Source organism: Fusarium coffeatum (assembly GCF_003316985.1).
Source record: "Fusarium coffeatum strain FIESC_28 chromosome Unknown BRIP53273_contig_186, whole genome shotgun sequence".
Lineage (NCBI taxonomy): Eukaryota > Fungi > Ascomycota > Sordariomycetes > Hypocreales > Nectriaceae > Fusarium > Fusarium coffeatum.
In genome coordinates this window covers 103,500-126,983 of record NW_022157979.1, presented here as the reverse complement: position 1 = coordinate 126,983, position 23,484 = coordinate 103,500, and the positions used below count along the sequence as shown (strand labels likewise).

Below are 23,484 nucleotides of genomic sequence, written 5' to 3'. Positions count from 1 at the left end.
CGTTCCTGGCCAATCTGAAGTGAGAACTACTGGCTGAACAAATCACCGAAACAATATTGTAGATGGCTGTTTCGCACGTAGTATGTGGCCCCCGTCTCAGCTACATTCCCAGAGTCCATGCACTTTCGAGATATACATCAGGTGCAATGGAGATCACGCGATTCTTGCCCGACCGTAGTCATATGTCATATATGTATGCTCTGAATCCAGCCACTGCAGATCAATTTAAGGTTTTTGAAGGTCAGTCATCAAGCCGTACAGTCAGCCACCGCAGATGCCTTGATAGAGATGGATCATCGTACATCGGATGCTGTGTTTTATGGCTCGAAAGTTAGGGGTTTAGTCTCACTGACAATTCAGTTCTTCTAAATGGGACCGATGCCTGTTTGAATCTTCCATTACCTCGGGAGATCATGAGCTACACATGTAGCATTAATACCACCAACTTCACAAACTATCACATCCGGATATCACTGTAGATTCGTACATATATACAGGCAAAAGCTTCTTATTATTTCGAGATAAATGTATGGGAGAATGTACTAGAATATTATACCCCAACGTTTAGCTTCCTTTGGACAGGGAGGTCCAACGATACTTTCTGGATTCCATCCACAGAGTTTTGATTGGGAATCAGGGTTGATATCAATTGTCGTTGGCTTCAAAACCCAGGTATGAATTGAGACACGGTGCGCCTGGATGATGGAGAAATGTGACAAGGTATCCTCAATACCAGCAATTTCGATGTGACTCGATTCATTGTCCGTAAGCTCTTCTTCCTCGGGAGTGACGGTTCCTCCCTCGCCATAGCTAGAATCAGACCAACGTGAAGAAGGCGTTGGGAGAGGTTCCAAAGGCCCAAAAGTGTAACGCTTATCCAGTTCGGTGTCACTTTCAAATGCGATACCAGGTTTTTGCCTCTGGTGCAGAGCAGTCATGAAATGCCTTTCCTGAGAAGCAGGAGAGGAGGGCTCAACGTCTCCATGACTGCGGGGATCGAAATGAGATGTCGAGATAAATGCAGGTCTGGCTTGTGAGATTTGCCCCTCAGAGAGGAAACGTCGTTGAGAGAGTTGAAGTGGAGGCCGTATTATGCGACCTGAGCAGGCAGAAAAGGACCGAAGCTGGCCGGCAGCTTCATCCTTGAGATTGCGTCTTTGAAACCTCTCTGGCGCGGAATAACACGAAAGAGATGATGATGATCGTGTATGATGATCATCAACAGAGGTTCCACAGGTAGAGGAATTCTGAGGGTAACGAGGCCTTTGACGTCCATGCAGCGAGGCACGTAGATCTGTGGTGGGTAGAGAATGCGATGTCTTGTGTGACTGAACTGGCATTGCCATATTGAAGGATCAAGTATCGTAGTGCTCTGAGAATGATACCGAGAGTGATGCCGAGATTAATACTTGGCTAAGTTTTGATAAAGGTCTTCAGAAATGAATGGATATTTGGGGAATTCCAGAGTCAAAATAGAACTAAATGAAAGTAAGTCCACCGTCTCAAAGGTGGCTCTGGATGTCCTAGGAACGAATGTGGTGCATTGCTGGTTTGTGAAGACACTGAAACAAGGCTTTATGTGTTGGAACCTGGTATTCTTATAGAGTAAGTCAGAAGATGAATATTATAACCATAGTGGTGTTTCCCAGATGCTTTCACCTTGACTTTACGAGCTGAACTCTTCATCGACTGATCTCGACCCGTCTAGACACCATTATTTCCGTTTTCAGCGGGATGGCCGGTATGAGCCGCACCAAATCTACTTTTCTTGGCTTATGTTGAAGAGAAATCGGCATACTGGAATGTGGATCCAGCGGCAGTGTTGGAAGGATGTGGCTCTCTGGATTACATCTCAATCGTCATAGGTCAGTGCCTTAACCACCAAGTCAGATAGCGATATCGATCTCTATGCTTTCATGAGGTTTCCTCGATCTCATGGATGTCTAAGACGTTGAAAACAGGTAAGAATACACTAGCCTTACGATGATGGCTGTCCCATGTCTTAGCCACGGGAGTGTCACATGTGCCGGACCAAATTTGGGAAGGCGGCTGGTGACACAATAATCAATTCTGAGAATGGCTGGAATGAACAAGCTGTCGTCAATTAGCGTGCTCTCTCTTTCACGAAACAAATCGTTTAGTAATTCTCCGATGTCGATGCTTTACTATCTCTGTTCAAGTAAGATGCGTTATCTGGATTAAACTACCTCTAGTGCAACGGCGGAAAAGAAGGATTGACAATTGATGATACATAGGCTTGTTTTAATTATTAAAGATACCTATAATAAAGTACTTCCTAAAAGCATATACTCTTATCAAAGTATATGTCTTGATCTTCCATTCAACTAGTTCCTTCAGTGTGTACAAACAGAGATAAATACTCCTCTAGGGTAGTATAGAACTTAAAGCATAAAGGCTTCCTCTTAACTAATAGGTTTTAACTGAAAGACTCTATTAGATACGGTTTTCCCTATTATTTAAAGTTATCTATGATTATAATAACTATCGATGTAGCTGTAAATCCTTTTGTTTCGAGGCGTCGTATTGGAGACTTGAGAAAGAGTGTCAATTATTGATGAAGCGTTGCGGGAACCTCACTGACCCTGACAGTTAGACGCATCGTCGGAATTTGCCCGTGAACTTCGCCCTTCGACTTCGACGATCTAAGGCAAGGGACGTTTGCAGGATATTCATTCCTTACATAGGAGACTCACCATTTCATCAATCCTATCAGCTTCATACTGTGACCACGAAGGCTTCTTGGAGTGATTTCCGGGCTGTTGATAATTCAATGGAATGATCAATTATGACGATGGTGTCTTATGGAGTGCCAGGCCAAGGCAGGAGTAAGGACATCCCTTTACCACGGGATCTCGGATGTTTCAATTTTGAAGTGCCGGTCAAGGCTGAATTGGCAAGATCGTCGGTACTCAGTCCGCGGAGAATTGCAGCGACCACTTAAAATGTGAGTTCTGGGCTGAAAGTCTCACCACTGTGCCTTGTCTCACTAGTGTGCCGTGATTCACTAATGTGCCGTGTCTGGGACAGTGATCGGACCGAATACCGTTTTTGAAAGGGAAGCTGGGAACCTGGATTCCGCATGTGGTTCTCCCTTGCGTTATGCTCAGACCCGGGTACATGGTAATAATGTGGCGATACCAGACGCATCGGCTAATCACCGTAGGTTAGTCAGCATTATATCGGGTCCACTTGCTAGACTGCTAGAGGCTGGGATAGCTTGTAGGGTAGCAGCAAGTAGATAATTACCGAACTGGTTAAGAATAATAACTAGAAAATTAGTAGTCCTCAAGGAAGTGAATAATACCAATAAATTATCATAAGTCTAATCAATTGATGTAAAACGGGCCCGGCCATGTTCTGACCTGGGGTGGTCCCCAATTGTAATTTACTCCAACCTCTCTCATGCCACGATGTGTAGGGGAAGATTCGGGGAGGAATTTCAACCCAACCAAAGCAACGCACTCTTTCATTTGGATGATGTTAGCCAAGTTGTACCTCAACAACAGATGTCTGAGTCTAGCTGCACTATCCTTATTCCAACTAAACTTGATATCTGGATCATGCAGGGGAATGCACGCAGCCAGTTCCTGCATCAGTACATTTCTCCCTTGCCAAGAAACAATCGTAGATCACGTATAAGAAGGGCGGTGCAACCCACGAAATCAAAGTCTCTCTCCATCATCACTCAGCATTACTTCATTCTAGCATTACTCAGCTCATCATTCGCTTTGATAACCCTTCAATTTTTTAATACTTTTTCGTCTTCGACAACTCAATACCTTCAAGATGCAGTACATGACCATCATCGCTTTCCTCGCCGCCACTGTGGCCGCTGCCCCCCCTTCGCACAATGTCCGAAACAACCCTTCCATCGACCAGATCACCGTCGCCCAGGCTAACAACGCTTGCGGTAACAACATGTCGGTCACTTGCTGCAACAAGGTTACCAACACCCCAGCTGGTAACGCTATTGGCAACGGTGCTGGTATCCTCAACAACCTGAGCCTGTTCGATCAGTGCTCCAAGCTCCAGGTTGACGTTCTCGCCATTGCCAATGGCCTCCTTAACAAGGAGTGTCAAGCTAACGCGGCCTGCTGCCAAAACAGTGGCTCCAACGTAAGTTTTCTCAGCACATCTGACTTATATGCTTACTAACAATTTTAATCTAGGCCCAGGGAGGTCTTGTCAACGTCGCCCTTCCTTGCATTGCTCTCAGCAGCCTTCTTTAGGCGTCTCGCTTCCAATGGCTATGCATACTTCCAGATATCGCGGCATTGTAGCATAATTGCGGCTTCTGCATTGAGTTTCGGTCACGCCTGTTTGGCGGCCTTCCAGTCTTTACCTTCTTGTTATCGGGTGCCTCTCAACAGTCATCGCTGGAATTAATTGTGTTATCATCTTATTGGATGGAGGGGGGTTATCGGGGTTGAGAAAATGAATCGTTAACGATATGCATCACACGACAGACTTATACAGCTTGTCAGGTTCTTCATTCGCAAACACGCTGTAGACCTTAGAATCAGAACTATCATATTGTTATGCGATATTTTAATGTGTCTTATATGTGATTGCTGTCCCTTTACTTGCACACTTCCAGAATAATCTAGGTCATAGCACTACTGAAGCTGGATCTGTCACAGCCTCACATACAATCTCGAGACGGAATAGAAAGAGTCTTGAAATTGAAACGTGATAATTGCTGACTTGGCAATAAGTATACAGTAATCTATTGATGGTTGGTTATGCTGCTCTGCTTAGCTTGAATAACTTGACCTATGGAAGTAATCAGAGTCCCTTCAAGTTGCATGACTAATATCGCAGGATCGGCAAATTATACGGCTCTGGCCTGAGCAATGCTGACGGGTGGAGGGAAACGAAGAAACTGACAAGCAATCTTTTAAGCTATAAATACCTATCGCATTCCAAGTATATTTATACATAAAGCTATATTAGTTATTAATTGTGATAAAAACATATTCTCAGCCACCTTAACACTCTCATTTCAATAAACAACCCCGTAAAACATCTACAGTTGAGCAAAGTCAAGAAGCTCCCTCCCGAGTACAAATAGCACAGGCTCTGAGACCTTACGGACGTCCGCTGGGGAGATCTGGATCTCCCATTTAAGGTCAAATAGCATCTCCCTTTCCATACAATTGATATGTTTTATCGTAAAGTAGTGGATATTGATTTTTTGCAGATACCTCACCCATCGCATGTTCGACGGAGGGTCATCGTATAGATGCTTAACTGCAATCACCATAGAGGTAAGTACCAAACGATGTGAAGCGCTGGAGATGACTCCAGACGCCCCAGGATATCGTAGCCCCCAACGACCAAGATATACTGCAGACGCAATCAGAACAACTCGGGGCAATCTGAGTTCCAGCACCAGAATGCGAACGAATAAATCCAAGGCAGGCAGAGGGTTCCTGGTCGGAATCAATATATTGCTAGAGTTGGAACAATCCGGGCCCTTCTGGATATAGGGGACGGCTCTGGCAGCGAGGGCGACGATGTAGTTCATGAAGTAACTGTCGACAAAGGTATCTGTCAATTGCCGACCTACACCCTGGCATCGGGAGATTGTTGCGTTGGATGCCATACGCCTGAAGGATCTGGAGGAATTAGTCAGCGACGGCCTCTTGACAGCATATGAATGTGGGGAAGGGACAACCATTTCCAGATTAATGTATGGGATACATTAATCGATTTGAACGGTCGCTTTGCATAAAGGGCATGCTTCACGAAAGCTTATTGTTCTTTACTTACAGTGAAACTTGTACTAGCCGATCCACTTAAAGCAAGATTGTAATGGTTAAGATGGATGTCAAGCCTGTTCTACAACCTTACATAAAAGGCTTGACGAAGAAGGGAGTATTTGTATTATCGAAGATTACAACGGCTTTTAGAAGAGCTCACTGCTGTGACGCACTCTGTATTGACAAACCTGATAGCCGGTACAGGGCTGACTTGTCATTGTCAAGTAACAAAGCATCCATGACCAACAATTACAAAATAGTTGGCTGAGTAACCACGCATCCATTAAATTTCGCAATTCCAATGACGGCATTACCAGAGGTAGGGAAATCAAACGAATTGCAAGGGTTAACTGGTAGGATCATGGGCTATGGTGTAGATAATTTTTGCGCACGGTAGTTAGACTTACTAAAACGAATAAACGGCTTTCTAGCAAGGGAGGCGTTCTATCTGCCGTGTCTGACCCGCAACCAAGAACTTGGAGTAGGTAGTTCAAATACAATTGGATGTCTAACACCCCCTTAAACTCGGCCGGACCGATTACCTGCCGTGTCTCTTTCCGCCAACTGTCGCTTTAGAGCATTGTTTCAGAATGAATTTCCACCAGGCACTTAATTAAATGCGCTATTCCATCAAGTATTCTCAGCAATTGGCATTCCAGAAGTCCCTTGATTAATTGAATTCACTTTGTCGTGTTGCCCGGTCTACCGCAGCCTCCTCCTAGGCGCTGGATGGATTTGAGATAATTTAATCGTATATGCTCCTTCTTCGCAAATTGCAATAAACCAAAAACCTTTTCACTTTTTCAATGCCAATTCATCATCTTCAGAAAGATCCGCGTATGCTGATATTTGCCCTTAAGCTATAGTTAATAACTATAGGCATATGTGCTTCTCCCTTGATCTACATCTTTAGTTTATCGTAATCTGATTACATTGCGCTAGCGATAAATTCCTACATGCTGGTTTGGATAGCTAGATTATTGTGAAAAAGCTATTGCTGCAGCCACTTGCATTTAGGCCCCCTTATTTCGTTACATGGCTCCTTTTGTCAAAGAGAGGAATATCAGCATTTGGAATGATTCACAGTAATCTTACATTCTTGTAGACTTCCAACGCGCGTCTTGCTTATTGGCAAAGCCCCTTTTCCTCTGCAGATCACAGGGAGCTTCATCCACTCGAGATACAATGGCTCTCTACATATAAAACATGAGGACGGTTACCAAGAAGACACAACCATTCTCATCACAACTAAGCACAGTAGCTTTGTGTAACACTCATTTATTATATCACCAAAGTTTTCAGAAGTACTTCAAGATGCAGTCTGTCTTTATCATTTCATTGCTTTTGAGCAACGCTGTGGCTGTCCCTTTAAACGCTGGCAGCGTTCCGGACGAGCAGAGTCACTACGCAGAGAAGCGTCAAGTTTTTCCCCCACCAGTCAACCAAGTCAACAATTTCATCAATGAGGCCGTAGCTGAGGCCTTGACCGCTGATGTCACCGCACCCGAACCCACTACTTTCATAGAGGGTGCCAGCACGACCGCTCTTGCCTTCCCCACCGGAGATGAATTCGATCCTTCGGGATCCGGAATTGAAAAGCGGCAGGCAGATGCGCTCACCGGCCTGCTTGGTGGTGTTCTGGGCGGGGTCGGAAAGCGAGACTTTGAGAAATTGTATGCCGAACACTTGAACAAGCGACAGTTTGAAGGCGTCAAGTCCCTTGTTGAGACCCTCAATTCTGTCGAGGTTACCAAACGGCAGCTCGAGCCCGTGACAGGTCTTCTTGCCGGTCTGAAACCTGAGGACCTGGTCAAACGCCAAGCAGATGCCGTCACTGGCCTACTTGGCGGTATCCTTGGTGGGGTTGGGAAGCGAGACCTCGAGATGTTGAAGCCTGAACACTTGAACAAGCGACAACTTGAAGCCGTCACTGGACTTCTCGGTCTTAAGCCCGGGCAGATGAACAAAAGACAGCTTGAAGCCGTCACCGGTCTTCTTGGTCCACTTCTCGGTGGTTTGGGTGGTTTGGGCGGTGCTGCTCCTCCGGTAGCTCCTCCTTTACCAGTTGTTACCGAAACCACTGCCACCGCCGAGCCTACAACTACTTCTGCCATTCCTACTGCCACCAACCTCGAAGACTTTCCTACCTTTGAGTAGGACAGAGACTAGTAACATAACATGGGCAAGGAAAAATGAACCCATGTGACTCTGTCCTATGTGACGTGAGCCTTCAGCGACTATTGCGAATGATGGTTGATCGGGCTGGCTTTTGTATGGTTGATGTTAAGGAAGGAGGGTAACAATGTATCTGGTGCAACAGAATTCTTTGTTCTCTTCTATGGTAGTTGTGCTGGATGAAGGCCAAGAAGAAACACTGCTAGACTTAGGGTTTCCTATGTATTTGTTTTAATATGGAGTTTTTGCTGAGATTCTACATTGCCAATCCCTTGGCCTTAGTGATATCTTTCTTCTTTTCCTTTATTGTTGAGATATTAGGTTCATAATGTGAATGTTGCTACGTCCGTCAGGCTTCAAACAAATCGACACTAGAGCAAATGAATTGCGCTGATACAACTGCTTGGACTTGGTTACATATGGTGATGGTTCAATCGTATATCGGACTGTAAAATTATGGCAACTCGGTCGTTCTTAGTATTGACTGCCATGTACAGTAGTGGGAGGTCCGCATAGTATATCCATGTTGAAGAGTACTCTGTCCCTTGACTTCCGTTCAAAAGATACCACCGTTAGGAAAGGTTGTGAAACAACGTGAGAATTTATTCGCGCTCTAAGGAGTTGGTGTTTCGACCTTTCAGTTCTATAATGTTTAATAAACGATAATAGGCAACTGAGTCCGAAGTTGTCGCTGGTGTGCTACAATCCTTACTCTAACTGTTTCTTATGGCATCGATGTCGTGACTAGAGGTAGCAGGAGGATTTTACCCACCTGCATTTATGGTTGAGGCGCTGGTGATTCAGCATGAGATAGTTTTCTGGGATCGAAGGATTCCATTGTGGCAGTATATTTCTGGGAACGGGGAAGACATGGGGATAAATATCTTGAAATTGAGAAGCAGAACAAAGTCAATTGGTGTCCTGGATTGAGTTAAAGTTAGCATAGACAAACTTCTGTAGGTCTCTCTTTGGAAACAACTATCGTTGAAATAATAAATTAGTAACTAAGACATGGATACAGTAAACAATGTGCTTCGTTATCCGTACGATCCAAAAGACCTACTCCCAGATCACATAAATGGGTTTCTAATACATCTTAGGGAAAGAGGATGGACATGATCCTCGTCGACATGACGTTTGCTGATTTAAACTTTAGACTACGCGTTGAGAGGTGTGACTCTTAAAAAGGTTAGAAGACTTGAATCATCTGCCTCGTTGGAGAACAACTTGCATAACGAACTTGTGCCAGTGCTTGCTTGTCTTGTTTTCATCTTCTCTGTAGTCTCTAAGGTGCAATAAAAGCGCGCTGAGATGTGGACAGTTGAAATGACCAAGTTAAATAGAACTGATAATTCTAGAACTTTGAAACTCTAAGACTGGAGCTCCAGAACTTTAAAACTCTGGAACTGGGACTCTGGGACTGGGAGTCTGGAAGTCTAGAAAGCTGGAAATCCGGAAATTTGGAAATTTAGAAAGGTGAAAATCTAGAAGTCTGGAACTCTGAAACTTCTTTGGGGTTGTCTATTGAACCATGAAAGCAAAGTACCACCAACCTCCACAAATGAGGCTATCGCGACGAGGAGTCAATTTCAGACCGCCTCAACTCCAGCGGGAGAACGCTTTTACGGTAGGAGAAAATTGATACCAATAGGAATTGACACAAAGAAATCAAAAATAATTATTAAATTGAGCTTGGAGCGTCCTACATGCCAAAAGGGAGCTTAGTAAAGGAGGTAAGTTCGTGATCAAAAGCCAGGTTTCCTGCCCCACTATCTAGAATCTGAAGTCTGTTCCACATCGCAAAAGGCAGAAGTTCATTTTCAGATTTTGGGTCTGTCCAACCGCTGTCTCCCCAACACTATCACTTGCTTTCTTTCACTCTAAGTCTTCCAGTAGTTTCAGTACGGTAGAGTTCCAGTAGAGTTCCAGTAGAGTTCCATTAACACCCCTCCCCAATTACTTGACTACAAACTCCAATTATACTTAATCAAACTCTGCAAACATCTCATTGTCCGAGTCCTCTTGTCAGTCTTGAATCTTTTGCCTAATTATCTCTTGATATGCGCGCGATCGTGACTGAGACTTCAGCGTTTTCAGAAGTATGCCTTCTGGCTGGAGTAGCCAGACTCTGTTAAGAACTCCGACAGCAAGCCCCTGGTGCCAGATAAGGAGATCTCGACTATTCTTAAGTAGAAGTTAAAGTTGCAGGGGTAGGACCAGAAAGATTGTGCTCTAAGCCTTAGGGCGCCAAAACAAAGTAACCGAAGGGTTAGTCTAAGATAGCATAAGGTAACTAAATTAATTCGTCTCTTAGGCTTTCAGGACGGTACGAATGGACCACGCTCAAAGCAGTCCAAGCTCCTCAATGAACAAATCGGCTGCCTTCTCGCCAATCGCATACGCCGTACTGGCAGTATTAGCACCCACGTTTCCAGGCGTAATGCTCATATCAGCAACCTTCAGCCTTTTCAACCCATGAACCCCAAGCCTCTCATCAACCACTCCATTCTTGTTCCTGGAAGCCATCTTGCACGTCCCCATGCTATGCCACAAAGACCCGACCTTCTCGCGAACAAACTGTTCAATAACAGCATCATCTTCGCTGCTGTACCGAATTGGCGGAACGTTCTTTCCCAATGGTTCCGTCACTTCGACACATGCTGCTTCGGACGTGGCTGGAAAGGGCGGGTGCCAAGATGCAAACTCACCTCTGTAACAGTCCATTCGGCGCATTACTTCCCTTTGTTTCTTGTAGCCCCAGATATGCTTCTTGACGTCAATAGCGTCTGTGTCTGCCAAGAATCCAGCATCAAAGTCAACAGGATCAGAAGGGGACTTGCCCCCAATATGAACATGCCCGCGTGAAAAAGGGTACGAGGTAAAGACAGACATGCCGAGGTACTGTTCTCGCTGCATTTCAGGATCGTATCCTGGAAAGCTAGACGGAGCCATGCGTTAGTGATTGATTGCAAATCGCTAGTTGATTCACGTACCAGGTAATAAACGCCATCAAAGCAAGTGGCTTATCAAGCTTTTCCTTAAAATAAAAATCCCAAGCCTTCTGGAACTCTGGTCCTAGACTTGATACCTCTTCATCAGTGGGACGAATCTTGAGGCCTGCCTCTTGACCATTGTGACCAAGAACTGGCGCGTTCTCCGCTATCAGCTTCTGAGGATCCGTGTATCCAAAGACAACCGCGTCGCTAGTCTCCTCGGGTTCAAGGCTGGTTTTGTAGGCGTAGTTCATAGCTTGGTGGTCTTCGTAACCCTCTCCAACGCCCGGAAGACCTTCCACTACTGGTATACCAAACTGCTTGAGCAAGGCGGCTTGACCAACACCTGATCGCTCGAGTAAAGTCGGAGATCCGAACGCTCCGCAAGAAACGATGACTAGTTTTCTAGCCTTGACAGTTGTTTCTTGCCCTGAAGAAAACTCAGGGTTTGGCTGGCAAACGACACCGACGGCAGACTTTTCTTCAAAGATAACGCGCACGACTTCGGTTTCGACTGCCACGTGTAAATTCGGATGCTTTCCATCGCGCAATCTCGGATGCAGATAGCAATGCGCAGCATCCTGGCGCTTTCCATCTTTAGAAACGTAGCGCAAAGACTTTTGTACACCATCGATAGCACCGGCTTGAGTACTTTGAAGATCCTTGTTTTGACTCCATCCCAATTCTTCGGTAGTGCTCAGAAAGTCATTCAATGCTTTATTGTATCTGTGCGAGCCTTCGGATACATGGATTGGACCGTATGTGCCATGGTGCTCCTGTACACCATCACCTTGGTATGTTTCGAACTAAAGGCGCATTAACTCCAATTCCATATGGTTTGGGAAGCTTATGAGGCACCTTGTTCAAATAGGGACGAAGCTCGTCGGTCGACCAGCCGGGACTGTCCCAGCTGTCATAATCCGAGACTTGGCCACGAGCATATGCCATGGTATTTATGCTTGAACCGCCGCCAAGGACTCTTCCAGCAGGCACCGGCAGCGGCCGTTGAGCAATATCGTCAGATGCTTTGGCCATGTGGAAAGTGTTGTTTTTGCTGGTGGGTAGAAGATTTCCCAGGAATAAGCCAGGGTGGACGATGCCTGGTTCATTGTAATTATCAGGACCGGATTCTACAACGAGGATTGAGAGTCCAGGATCTGCGTCGGATAGACGTGATGCAATGACACACGCCGTGGTGCCGCCTGCGAAGATGTTAGCTCTATAACAATGTATGATGAAAGCTGCGTAATGATTATCTTTTATTATGCCAGTTGGCCTTACCTCCAGCGATGATAACATCGACTTCCCGTAGTTCAGGTGGCAGCTGCTTGTAGATACCCATGATGACCGTTCCCTGGGAATAAAATGAGTTAATAGTGTAGTAACACTCGAGGGAAGTGATTTCCTTTAACCATTTTTCAGAATGTCCATTATCGGCATGAATGGTTGCGTCACTGTAATTTCTCGGACTCAGTAATGCGAGTGCGACCTGTAAACCCCTGTAAGCAGACATGCGTAGGGTCGTTAGTGCATCCTTCGCGGGGAATCTACAGCGTTTAACTCGCTAGTTTCTCCTCTGTAGACGCACCGAAGGATCAAATCCCTTTATCAAGCGCTCACGTCAGCGTATCATAACTTTCTCGCTCGAATATACGGATATAGACCCATCAGTAAAGGTCGCTCAGCTCTGATTCGTGAATCCTTTAAGCATAGACGATGGGTGTCTAATGTAACCTTTACGGTTCATTCATTTTCCCTAGCTAAAGATCTATCCCCATTCCATTGGTTCCCACGATCTATATCGCTCCTCAATTAAACACCCCGCACCTTATTCTCTGAGTCTTCTCCATCGATGATGAGCGGCAGACAAAGGTCAGAGGCACTATGACCTTCTATAGTGTGCTCAAGTCGAGGGTTCTTGGGAGGGAATGGTGAGATCTGGTCGTCATCTGTCGCTCGCCTCGGAACACAAGTATCACGTAAAGATGATCGAGCACAAGCTATAAATGCTCCATTTTACTGCTGATAGATTAGAGGCTATACAAGCGTCAGGGTATCAGAAGAGTTGTCTGCCAAAAGCATAAGAGACGAAAGAATTTGACCATCTTAGGCTAGCTTAGGCTATCATTTAGGCTACTTTACTTTAGCAGCCTAAACTTTAGACAATATTCCTCTCATCCACCTAGAGCCTCCAAGGAGTGACTCCTTTTGCAATCCCGGCCATGGCATGGCATGCCAACGACAAGACAGGCTGTATACGAAGCATCAAGCTCCCAGTCGATGGTAGAGTTTGGCAGGTGACTGTAGAAGTGCTCAACCCGGCGTCTCACAGACATCCTTCGGACAACGTCAAGCCTTGCAGCTTGTTCTGCCATGATCTCGGTCCCTAACAAGTTAGCAGCCGGACATGAATTAAGCAGTTGAGCATACTGACAACGTTGGCCATCAGGCTTGGGAGGTTCGACGGGAGCGTTTTCAGAGACATCGTCAAGACAGGAGGTTTCTCTGACTGAACTGGCGGCAGATTCTCATACCAGGTGACGGTAGTGTTTTCGTCGATGGGAGGGAGTTGAGACATGCTTGGCTTTGAACTTAGACAGAAAGTTTTCAATCAAACAAACAGAGTAGAAGAGAACGAAGCGTTGGTCTGAAAAATGTCTTTTTTTCGCTGGTTCGCAAGATGGAAGAAGGCTAAGGTTTTCATTTTTGTGCGCGACCTGAGGCAGCGCCAAGTTTGGGAAGGAGCGATGTTTGGGAAGGAGCGAAATCATGGTGGGTGTCGAGCAAGGCGCATTCAGAACACAAGCTGGAGAGGAAGAGATAAAGAGTGAGAGATGGCAGTAAAAAGTAATTTGCAATTGCTAGGTGTTTTTGTGGATGTTTTGGGAGAAGGGGTATCACCAGAGTTGGCCTGGCTGCTCAGCTTACAGACCCTGATGATTCACTGCCATCGCAAGCTTGATCTCTCAGTTTAAGGCACACATCGCAGTTAATTGAATATCTTTCCTCTAATCTTTATTTCCCTTTCTTTTCTTTAACCTCTCTGCTTTTCTCACGTCTTATCGGACAACAAGCGCCAACCAGACACTGCAACACCATCGTATAGTGCATCTATCATTCCTCTCTTGCATCAAGCGCAGTATTGCCAGGCGTCACGATGACCGATCTCCTGCTACGATAATTTCCTTGTATTCCAGCTGACTCTCAAACCCCCCAGGCGATCGTCTTACAGGAGAACTATGAGTATGACGATACCGCACCTCCAGTTCCTCCCGAGTTCCAAACCATGTCCCTCAAGGAATGGAGCAGAACGGCAAACTCCGGCTTTACAACAATGAACAAGGCTTTCTCTACATGCAAACCCAAATGGTGACATGGGCATAGTCTTGTTCGTCAGAGATGGGATTCACCTTCATCGTAAGTTTCTTTCTCATCAAGAGTACATGTCCGTTGTCTAACTACTTGCTTCAACAGTTTTGCTGCCCCTGCGTATTATAATTATTGGAACTAAGTTCCATCCTCTTCTCAATAAGCAACAAGATTAACAGCTAATCGTGGTCAGCTTAACGTCTGGCAGGTCACTGCAATCTAGAACCACCGAGTTAAAGCAGTATCTTCAAACCTTCTGGAATTACGCCAGCCACAACACAGCGACAATAATACCACTTAGCTTAGATACCGAGCGCTATACTAGACTCTTTTCCAATACAAACTTTACAAACAACGTCAACACGATTCAGTCTAGCATAGTCCCTAAAGCCAAGCGAATTCTAAGACATATCAATCTCATCTCAACGTGCAACAAAATCACAGCCCCTTATAATCTAGTTTAGATGTACTTAGGATAAAATAGTCCAAGTTTTATAGAAATCTACCCTAATGTTTATTGCACTTACTATATCTACACTAATCCTTAGGCTATTAATTTTTACTGTTCTAAATCTTAGTAAATAATCTACCTAGCGCCCAGTAGACACTCAGTAAAATAAAATAACTCTACGATACCTGGACCTCTATGCCGCCTGTAAAACTCTTCATCCTCTATGGTCTTCTAAGACTAGCACCGCTCTTTCCACACTTTCTACACCGGCACTCCTTCGCCTCAACAGGCACCGTGTCCCTCGGACCCGTACAAGGACAATATCCCAATAAGGGATTTTGCAACAAAGAATAGAAGAGCTCTTTTACAAATTCCGGACACTCAACATATAGCTCATCGATCGCATCTCGAACGAAACCCAAGGTCGTTGGCCCTTCGCCTCCCAGCAGATTTCTTGCAAATGCCAAAACCGGATCTCGAAGATCTCTTGAGCTTTCGGGCGTCAGGGTGTAGACATATGGGATTGATGAGAAGAAGTTGGTGACACTCAGGCTGCCTTGTAATTCTAAGCAGTACTTTTGGGTTGCTAGACTTCGGAGTCCTTCGATGTCGTATTTGTCGCCCAGTGAGTGCATAACAGCGTGTGTAGAGAGACTTGCAGAGTCGCATTTCGGGTTGTCTTCGATGCTTCCGTCCAAGTCCACTGAGTAGTCACCTGTGTAGAGATAGTCGACCATGAGCTGAATCATGTCATGTTGATCAGACGTCAGATCATAGGTTGCAGACTTCGCTTCCTACACTCTCGTTAGCCACAGATATGAACAAAGGTCGGCCTTCTTGCCTTGAACGGCCCAGAACATGCTGCCCGAAAAACTGGAGACTGGCTGCATATAATGATTCTATGGACCTCTATGTTTCCAGCTTCACAGATGAATGTGAAATCCGTAAACTCGCCCATTTCACGAGCTCTATCGAGTTAGCAAGACCATCACAGGCTTCAGTGAGTAAGAATCGCGTACTGCGCTATCCGAGTTCTGGTGTCGTGGAAGTCCATGGCGTCAGACATCCTTCCAGTCTGTAAGAAAAGGAAGAAAGTTCCGGACGAAAATCGATTTTCTTTGTTCGTCTTAAGAAGTACATGATTCATGCAATCACTTTAACCAACGACCCATCCGGTTAATTGCCCGTTTAGCGGCAGAGGTTCACGCCACTGGCAATAGAGTTTGTGACCATTTCGCCGGGTCACACGACATGACAGGATTCTTCTGTCACTAAAAAGAAGACATAGACAATCATTATGGAATAATGAGAAAAAGAAAAAAAAAAGAAATCCTGGATGTTCCAGGTGGCGACTCTCCCGCCGGGAATTGAACCCGGGTCTCAAGCGTGACAAGCTTGCATACTGACCACTATACTACGGAAGATTTCCAGATTGGATCTGGTGTAGTGAAGTTCGATGCTGGTCGATGCGCTATTATTATCTATACACCCTACCGCGATGCTTTTCCCAAAATTATTATCCTGTTCTACCGTGATTATGCGCTCCGATCCTGTATACCTTTTCCCAAGTTTATGCGTTACCTGACTCCTCATCAGGTCTGATTAAAAGATACGAATCCGCATTATTGACAAATCTTCTGAAAGATGGTCCAACGGACCAACACTGCAAAGTCCAAACATGTTGCTGTCACAGTTAATATCACTCACCCACTATCTTCTACCAGACAAGTGCACTTACCTTTGCTAGATCTACGAGATCAACATCCCCAGAAACAGGATTTCTATGAAGTGCTTGTTCAAGTGGGTAAGGCCATTCGCAGTTGATGAACATCGACATGTCGGCTAGCCATGCCATGCGTTCTTGGAGTTGGGGGAGTTGCACCACGAGTTCGCGGAAGCCGGGCCAGAGGACAAAGTCGGCCATGCTGATGTGTGGTGTGAAAAGTTGATTTGAGCTGTCAAATGTCAATATTTAATTACTCATTGAGAGCAATGGGTAGGCGACTCACGTTGGTCGAATCCATTCCGGCATGGCGGCGTATGTCTCTGGTGATGGTTGAATCGTCCATCTCATAACATACCAAAAGACATTCATACTCGCAAAACAAGTAAAATCATATCCTGCATTATCAGTCAACCCCCAATCCTTAGCCAAAATAGCTTCAACTCACCTTGTCGCTTAACACTATGCACCATCCTCGCCGCCCACTGCGACAAAAGACACGACCGATCAAACTCCTGCTGATCGTACAACGCCGCAACATTAGGATGATGTCCAAAGATCTTAGACAACGGCTCTCCATCTTTTAAAAGATTCGTAGCTTGTTGATAAATATCGGCAAATGCATCGTCGAGACCGCCTGGGTCTGGTACCGTGTTGAGAGATGTAGCGGCCCAGTTAGGGACAAAGATGTTGCGGATCTGGGCGTCCTGGATGTTACGGGGATACCCGTTTACGCGGATACTGCTTGAGAGGGAGAGGTTGTTGAAGTGATTTCTGACGTTGGGGTGGATGCGCAGTGATGATTCGTTAACGGGTTTCGTCGATCCGTCGAAGCTTGAAGCGGACTCGAAGGATTCTTCGTGTGGTATTGCAGGCTGTGAGTCGAATGGACCCGTGTTCTGATGGGTATTGTTTGGGTTTCGACCTGGTGTGCCCACTGCCGTCGTAAGGTAAAAGTCGGTATGGTTGAAAAGCGGTTCAAAGAACAGACTTCGATTCTCCGGCTGACGCACGATAGCCCTTTGGTCGTGGATTGGTAGAGTTGCGGTATACGGGTCTCTACTACTTGGTCCCACTGTCGGTACCGGGGATTCAAGAACTCGGGAGTTTTGGAGAGGGACTTGGTCGAAGCCTTCGACCGATGACTGGTTACACTATCAATATCCGTTCTCTCTTGTGATTAACAATCTGCTTACCGCGGTATATTTTGGGACCTCCCCAAAACCAATGGAAGACGAATTATACAGAGGTGCATAGAGCATCGAGGGGTGTCCGAAGGCACTATCCGCGGTCATTGGATCCGACATGCTGTAGTATTCGGTATCTGGTAACAGTGTGTCCGGTTGCAGGCCTGTCCCATACGCGTCTTGCGTCGGAACCACCGAAACTGAAGATAGACCACTTCCACCAGCTCGCCCAGTTAGTCTTATCTCCTCTCAGCTTTAACGCGTGAAACTTACCGTTCCCACCTCTGTCAATTTTCGGTATGACAAGATCCGCCCCTTCCGTGTTTCTCAGCACGTGCAAAATCTCAAGCGGCTCTTTATCGTTTTCCAGAAACCCCAAGACCAAACTTCTCATATGCTCTGGCCCCGACGCGACTTGTCTCAGCAGTGTCTTCGCAGCCTCCAACTCTGCTTCAAGTCTTTCATTCGCGCTTTGTAAGTTTCTCACTTTGAATTCGCGTATATCCGCGTCATATACGCATTCCGTGTCCAGTTTCACACAATTCGCACAAACTGGCTTCAATCCATTGCACTATCCATGTCAGCTCAACACATTTAATACGCACCTCGAGAACTCTGTACCTTTGCTTTTCGTTTGCGACACTCCCAACAAGCTGATTTAATCATGCCCGTCCGCTTAGGCCCGGCGCGTTCCTGCGGCGCCTTTCGAAAGGTACCATCCCGTGCCGGGGCGGGCTTGATCGATCTATACGACGACGCCATCGTCAGCGCCTGTACGTACAGACAGTAAACAAAGCTAATGCGTTAAGAAGGGAGATTGACAAGCTTAAAATTGATACAGAGGTTGAAAACAGGGGTTCAGCTGTCCTCTCCACGGTATGATATCATGCTAGCGCTTCTCAGACAATTTTTGTGGCAACCGGAAATGATTGGTCAGAATCCCGGCCGCCATTCCGTCATAACCACTGAATGGCTTTGAGCTTATGACATATTTTTAGTGAAAGACATGCAGAAAATTGTGCCAAAAGCGATAATTGAGGAGGAAATTGCACTAAAAAGCAATTTTTTTCTCGGCAGTTGTTTCCCCCACCCCAGAATTGTTTACTCTAGGACTGTTTCTTCTTGATGGACTTGCGCTCCATGGCAACCGATCCAACAATAGTAAGCACAGCCAACGCCAAAGGAATATACAAAGTCTGTACAACCGCATTCTCATATCCCATAAGCACACTCTTCAATTTTTCAGCACCAACAGATTCTCTCATTTTTGACAAGCCCGCTTTTTGAAGCGCGTCTACGTTCGTGTCTGGCGCAGCTGCTTTTATCTCGTGTGCTAGACGGTCTTGGAATAGCGTTGCTGAGGCGCAGATCCACAGCGCGGAACCCATTCCTGCCCCGAAAGTAAGAACTGCTCCACCGAGGGAAACGTCTTCGGTGGGGAGAACGGCTTGGAGAGCTATCATGGGGCTGTTCAGGCCGAGACCGACTGCTAGGCCTAGGAAGGCGAGGAGGAGGACTGCTTTTGTTATTTGTTCGTCTAGATCGATTGTTGTGAGAAGGCCGGAGATTATAGGTGTCAGGATACTAGTAGCGATCATGAATGCTGTACTTGTCAGTTTCTGTTCCACGGATGATTGGAAGACGTACGATAATAGTATCCAAGCCAGGTCGTTCCAAGACCAGATACAACAAAGGCGATAGATAAACCGCCCACCATAGGCAAAGCAAGCAATCCAGCTTTTGTGGGTGAGTATCCGCGAACACCTTGGAAGTAAATCGACATGTAGTACTCCGTAACAGCCAAAACTCCTTCGCAACAAGCTCCAAACCACATTCCCGCGATGATACTCCTCTGCTTCAAGATTCTCGGGGGAATCAAGGCCTTTTCACCTTGACGGTACTGCAGATACCCAAAGCCAGCGAATAAGACCGCGCAAAACACCAGAGGCAAGATAATCTGCCAACTTCCCCAACCAAACTTTGTGCCTCCCCATTGCAAAGCCATGAGAAGACACGTAACAGCCGGCACAGCAAGAAGCGTCCCCAAATAATCCACCTTCTTAATCTTCTCCCCAAACGTCAACTGCGGCTCGTTTTCTCTCAACTGCGGCGCCTCATGCACACCATAAGAAGTCAAAATAAAACATAAAACTCCAAGAGGAATATTAATCCCAAAACAAGCCCTCCACGAAAACGCATCAACTAACGCACCACCGATCGTAGGCGCCGTAATAAGACCTAGGCTTCCAATGCCGCTGAGAAGACTGTTCATTATAGCTTGTTTAGAAAGAGGGAAGCATTGTTTAAGAAGTTTGAATAAGCCGCCGTTTATGGCGCCACGGCCTAAACCGCTTATTGCGCGGCCGAGAATGAAGATTGCTGATGAGGGCGCGAGAGTACAGATTAGAGCGCCGATTTCAAATGTTGCGATGCCGATTAGGAAGATTGCTTTCGTGGAGAATAAAGTGTAGATTTGACCGAAGCTGGGGGTGTTAGTGAAGATATTGATGGTGGTGGTGATGGGACTTACAAGAAGACGAATGCGCTGAGGGACATACCGTAGGCTGCTGAGTACCATCCTATGTCTGCTATAGTTTGGAATTCGTCGGTTATGCTTGGTACTGCTACTGCGACGATGGTGATGTCCTGTGATAGTGAGTATGGGTTGTGGGAGTGGGAGTGGTGACTTACGAGACCGCTAAGGTAAAGAGCGATGCACATCGATACCACGGTCGACCAGAGCTTTGGGCCGGTGGGAAAGACGATGTCTTCCTCTTCATTGCGAGGTTCTTCAACCTGCAATGCTTCGATAGGCCTCGTCGCATCTGTACTGATTGGTACTGTTGCAGTATTGATTGGGACCGTTGCGGTGAGAGGTCGTTCGGTTACTGTCTCTGAAGCCATTGCTGCGTATTGCCTAAAGTCCAACAGCCATGGTTATGATGGAAGGAGAACCTAGTATTTATCCTTAGACGATCACATCCTTGCTTTGAAGAGGTAAGGTAGGTAGTTAATGCATTGCTGACAGCCGCGTTTAAGCTTACACGGCTAAATGGTTGAATTATGTCTTGGTGGAGGGTCGTTGAGTGCTGTAATTGAAGGAGTTACTGAAGTTTCAAGGGATCGGCCGCTAACTGTCCGCCAAGAGCAATGGATACCTGCATCTCGTCGGACCTACAATGCATGTCAGCTCACGTGGGTATGGGAATTACAAAAACCTATCGAGGTAAAAGAATCAGTACTTGAGGAGAGACCATAATGAATATTATGACTATTCCAGCACATTACGTAGTCCAATCTACTGTCATTAATGTGAGCCTCGGCCGGTGATGGTGCTGTTAGCGGGGTAGAGGTTGCGTTCCAGAGCTGTCAGCACCCCGCAAAGATCGGAGATACGCTGACCCGAAGACGCAATTGAGCTGACGCGCAGAATCAAGGCCACGAATTGACCAAGACAACGACACCCATTCATCACCAACCATGGCGAGCGACCGACGTTTTATTCCTCTATTGGATACTACTGCTTTAGTCGTGTCGATTTCATCAGCTTTTTGAGCTTGAATAGGGGCGGATGATAGCTTACGGCACCCTCGAAATGTGACGTCATTTATGTTGCGTTTTCCTGTCCATCCAGCTCGACACCCCTACGTCTCCCCTTGACCCTTCGCTGGAGCACGAATACCTCGACACGCGATCCATACAACAAACGGACAGAGCATTTACGACATTCTCGCGCGTTATGCCCCGAGCACGAGCGATATGGATCGGGAATTGTTCGCGAACGAAGCTCTGCTTGCACCGCGCTGACGGGTTCGCAACAGATGATGGAAAGCTGTACTCGGCGCGGGCACTCTGTTGACCTTACAGACCATTATCGAGCATCTATACTGCTTTTTACTACGCCGACTGTTCAGAATAACAACTATCCTCGAGCTGCGACAACTCTCCTGTCCATCGAACGAATATGCGAACCACGGACCGAAGCGCGATCCTCCCAGCCGCTTGCGACACGACACGACTCGAAGCACGCTCGAACGAGTCGAACCTACCTCGATCTGAATAAAACACATCCCTTCTCGCGCCGCTGGCATGGCGCAATGTGATGATTCCCGCTGCGACAATGCAGTACGAGCGTTGGCGGCGTGCGTGAAATGTGGGAGACGCCATCAAGAACCTGTGCGAGCGACGAACCAGTTTCCAAACGTACGGTTATTGCCCTACACGGTCAAGGCCACTCCTTCTCGCTATCCCCGCGGCTTGTTCTGGGACATTGGCGATTGTAAACGCAGGTAGCTCGTTGGTGTCGACCGTTTTCTCTTCAGCCGTAGACTTGGGGCAATAGGATGCCCATGGCCGTAATTCCGATCTCTTCCAATACGTAGGGAATTGATCCTTGACAAAGAACAAGTCACGGGTAGTAGAGGGCAATGCCCAGTGTATCTGTAGTCTCCAAACATCACGACAACACCCCGTAGCGAACTGACACCATGACCCAACTTCTTTATGCTCTCGTAGATCTATCTAGCAGAATACACAATCTCCGAAACCTGCTCCCTCGTCAAAACCTTGCCATAAGAAAACATAACATCAGTCATAGTCTTATCAACAATCTGTTCAATCTTCTCATCCTCTTCCACCCCCACCTCCTTCAAGCTCCTCGGCAAACCCACAACACCAACCAACTTCGCAACACAATCCCCCGCCTCCTTCTCCTCCCACCCCAACGTCCCATTAAAGATCTTGACAATCTTCGCTTGCGCATCAGGGTTCTTGTTTTTCGTGTAGCGCAGTACTGGTGGGAGCATGATACAGCTTGTGATGCCATGCATCACTTTGCCCACGCTGCCGAGTTGATGACCGATGGCGTGACTGGCGCCCATGTTGACGCCGTAGATTATAAAGCCCATGAGTGCCATGCGACTTCCTGCCTGGCATTTGCTTACGCCATGGAGAAGCTCTTCTGAGTTCGTGTGCAGACCTTCTTTGTACTCCACCAGACCCTTTGCCAGATCGCGCAGTGCTTGTGAGCACCACTCTTGCACATCAGGATACTTGGCGCATTCCGGATTACACAGCGTTTCGATACAATGGTCCACAGCGCGTATTCCAGAGCTCAACCACAATCGTTCAGGCGCTGTCCTCGCGATCCATGGATCCATGAGGATTAAATCCGGTGCACCGCCATCTTTGAGCGAGAAATGCTGTTTTTTGCCCGCGCTGTTGGTGCAGCTTGCTGTATGGTTCCATTCTCCAGCTGATAAACTCGTCGGCACCAAGACGAGTTTTACGCCTTCTGCTTTCTTCATTTTATCCTGCGGCGCAACACCTTTCTCTTGATCGAGCAGAGCTTCCATGTCCTTCTCTTGAAAGCCTTTTGGGAGCGTGGCGGACATTAAACGTGAGACTTTACAAGCATCGGAGTAAGAGCCGCTGCCGACGCAAATGATACAGTCGATGTTGTTCTCTGTGATCCGGTGCGCTATGTCGATTACATCTTCGTATGGGGAGTGTGAACCGACGCCTTCTTTAGCGGTGATGAGTCTATCGCCCAGTGCTTCTTTGAGGTCATTGATGGTAGAAGTATTCTTCGCAAGAGCTTTGCTGTGGACGAGAAGAATGCGCTTGGAGGCCCATTCTTGAAGAGCTGAGAGGATGTCGTTTTTGCTGCGGGAGTTGAAGATTGCGTCGGAGCCTGGACGGTGGCCGCCTTCTAATTGAGGGATGCGATATGAGTCTAGCGAGCTTGACATTTTGATGGCTGTGTAAAGTACAATTGGTGTTTCAATGTCAGATAACGGAGTCT

The 23,484-nt window shown here is 46.6% G+C and overlaps 7 protein-coding genes across 7 annotated transcripts; 2 read left to right on the top strand and 5 right to left on the bottom strand.

The window, feature by feature from the left end:
* Nucleotides 1-542: 542 nt before the first annotated feature.
* On the bottom strand, nucleotides 543-1,346 carry FIESC28_08159 (uncharacterized protein; the record flags this gene model as incomplete). Its single annotated transcript, XM_031162298.1, has 1 exon — nucleotides 543-1,346. One exon carries the CDS (start codon nucleotides 1,344-1,346, stop codon nucleotides 543-545), a length of 804 nt encoding a protein of 267 aa, XP_031013689.1.
* Nucleotides 1,347-3,807: 2,461 nt separating this feature from the next.
* FIESC28_08158 (uncharacterized protein) lies at nucleotides 3,808-4,250 on the top strand (the record flags this gene model as incomplete). The annotated part of the gene is made up of 2 exons (XM_031162297.1): nucleotides 3,808-4,137; nucleotides 4,191-4,250. 2 exons carry the CDS (start codon nucleotides 3,808-3,810, stop codon nucleotides 4,248-4,250), a joined length of 390 nt encoding a protein of 129 aa, XP_031013688.1.
* A 2,847-nt stretch (nucleotides 4,251-7,097) lies between these two features.
* On the top strand, nucleotides 7,098-7,940 carry FIESC28_08157 (uncharacterized protein; the record flags this gene model as incomplete). The annotated part of the gene is made up of 1 exon (XM_031162296.1): nucleotides 7,098-7,940. The coding sequence occupies one exon, from the start codon at nucleotides 7,098-7,100 to the stop codon at nucleotides 7,938-7,940; it is 843 nt and encodes a 280-aa protein (XP_031013687.1).
* A 2,361-nt stretch (nucleotides 7,941-10,301) lies between these two features.
* Nucleotides 10,302-12,293, bottom strand: FIESC28_08156 (uncharacterized protein; the record flags this gene model as incomplete). Its single annotated transcript, XM_031162295.1, has 4 exons — nucleotides 10,302-10,896; nucleotides 10,952-11,757; nucleotides 11,810-12,153; nucleotides 12,233-12,293. 4 exons carry the CDS (start codon nucleotides 12,291-12,293, stop codon nucleotides 10,302-10,304), a joined length of 1,806 nt encoding a protein of 601 aa, XP_031013686.1.
* A 2,699-nt stretch (nucleotides 12,294-14,992) lies between these two features.
* Nucleotides 14,993-17,801, bottom strand: FIESC28_08155 (uncharacterized protein; the record flags this gene model as incomplete). The annotated part of the gene is made up of 5 exons (XM_031162294.1): nucleotides 14,993-15,565; nucleotides 16,510-16,726; nucleotides 16,781-16,892; nucleotides 16,943-17,639; nucleotides 17,691-17,801. The coding sequence occupies 5 exons, from the start codon at nucleotides 17,799-17,801 to the stop codon at nucleotides 14,993-14,995; spliced, it is 1,710 nt and encodes a 569-aa protein (XP_031013685.1).
* Nucleotides 17,802-18,787: 986 nt separating this feature from the next.
* Nucleotides 18,788-20,585, bottom strand: FIESC28_08154 (uncharacterized protein; the record flags this gene model as incomplete). Its single annotated transcript, XM_031162293.1, has 4 exons — nucleotides 18,788-19,284; nucleotides 19,329-20,164; nucleotides 20,212-20,327; nucleotides 20,373-20,585. The coding sequence occupies 4 exons, from the start codon at nucleotides 20,583-20,585 to the stop codon at nucleotides 18,788-18,790; spliced, it is 1,662 nt and encodes a 553-aa protein (XP_031013684.1).
* Nucleotides 20,586-22,198: 1,613 nt separating this feature from the next.
* On the bottom strand, nucleotides 22,199-23,431 carry FIESC28_08153 (uncharacterized protein; the record flags this gene model as incomplete). The annotated part of the gene is made up of 1 exon (XM_031162292.1): nucleotides 22,199-23,431. The coding sequence occupies one exon, from the start codon at nucleotides 23,429-23,431 to the stop codon at nucleotides 22,199-22,201; it is 1,233 nt and encodes a 410-aa protein (XP_031013683.1).
* Between the last annotated feature and the right edge of the window lie 53 nt (nucleotides 23,432-23,484).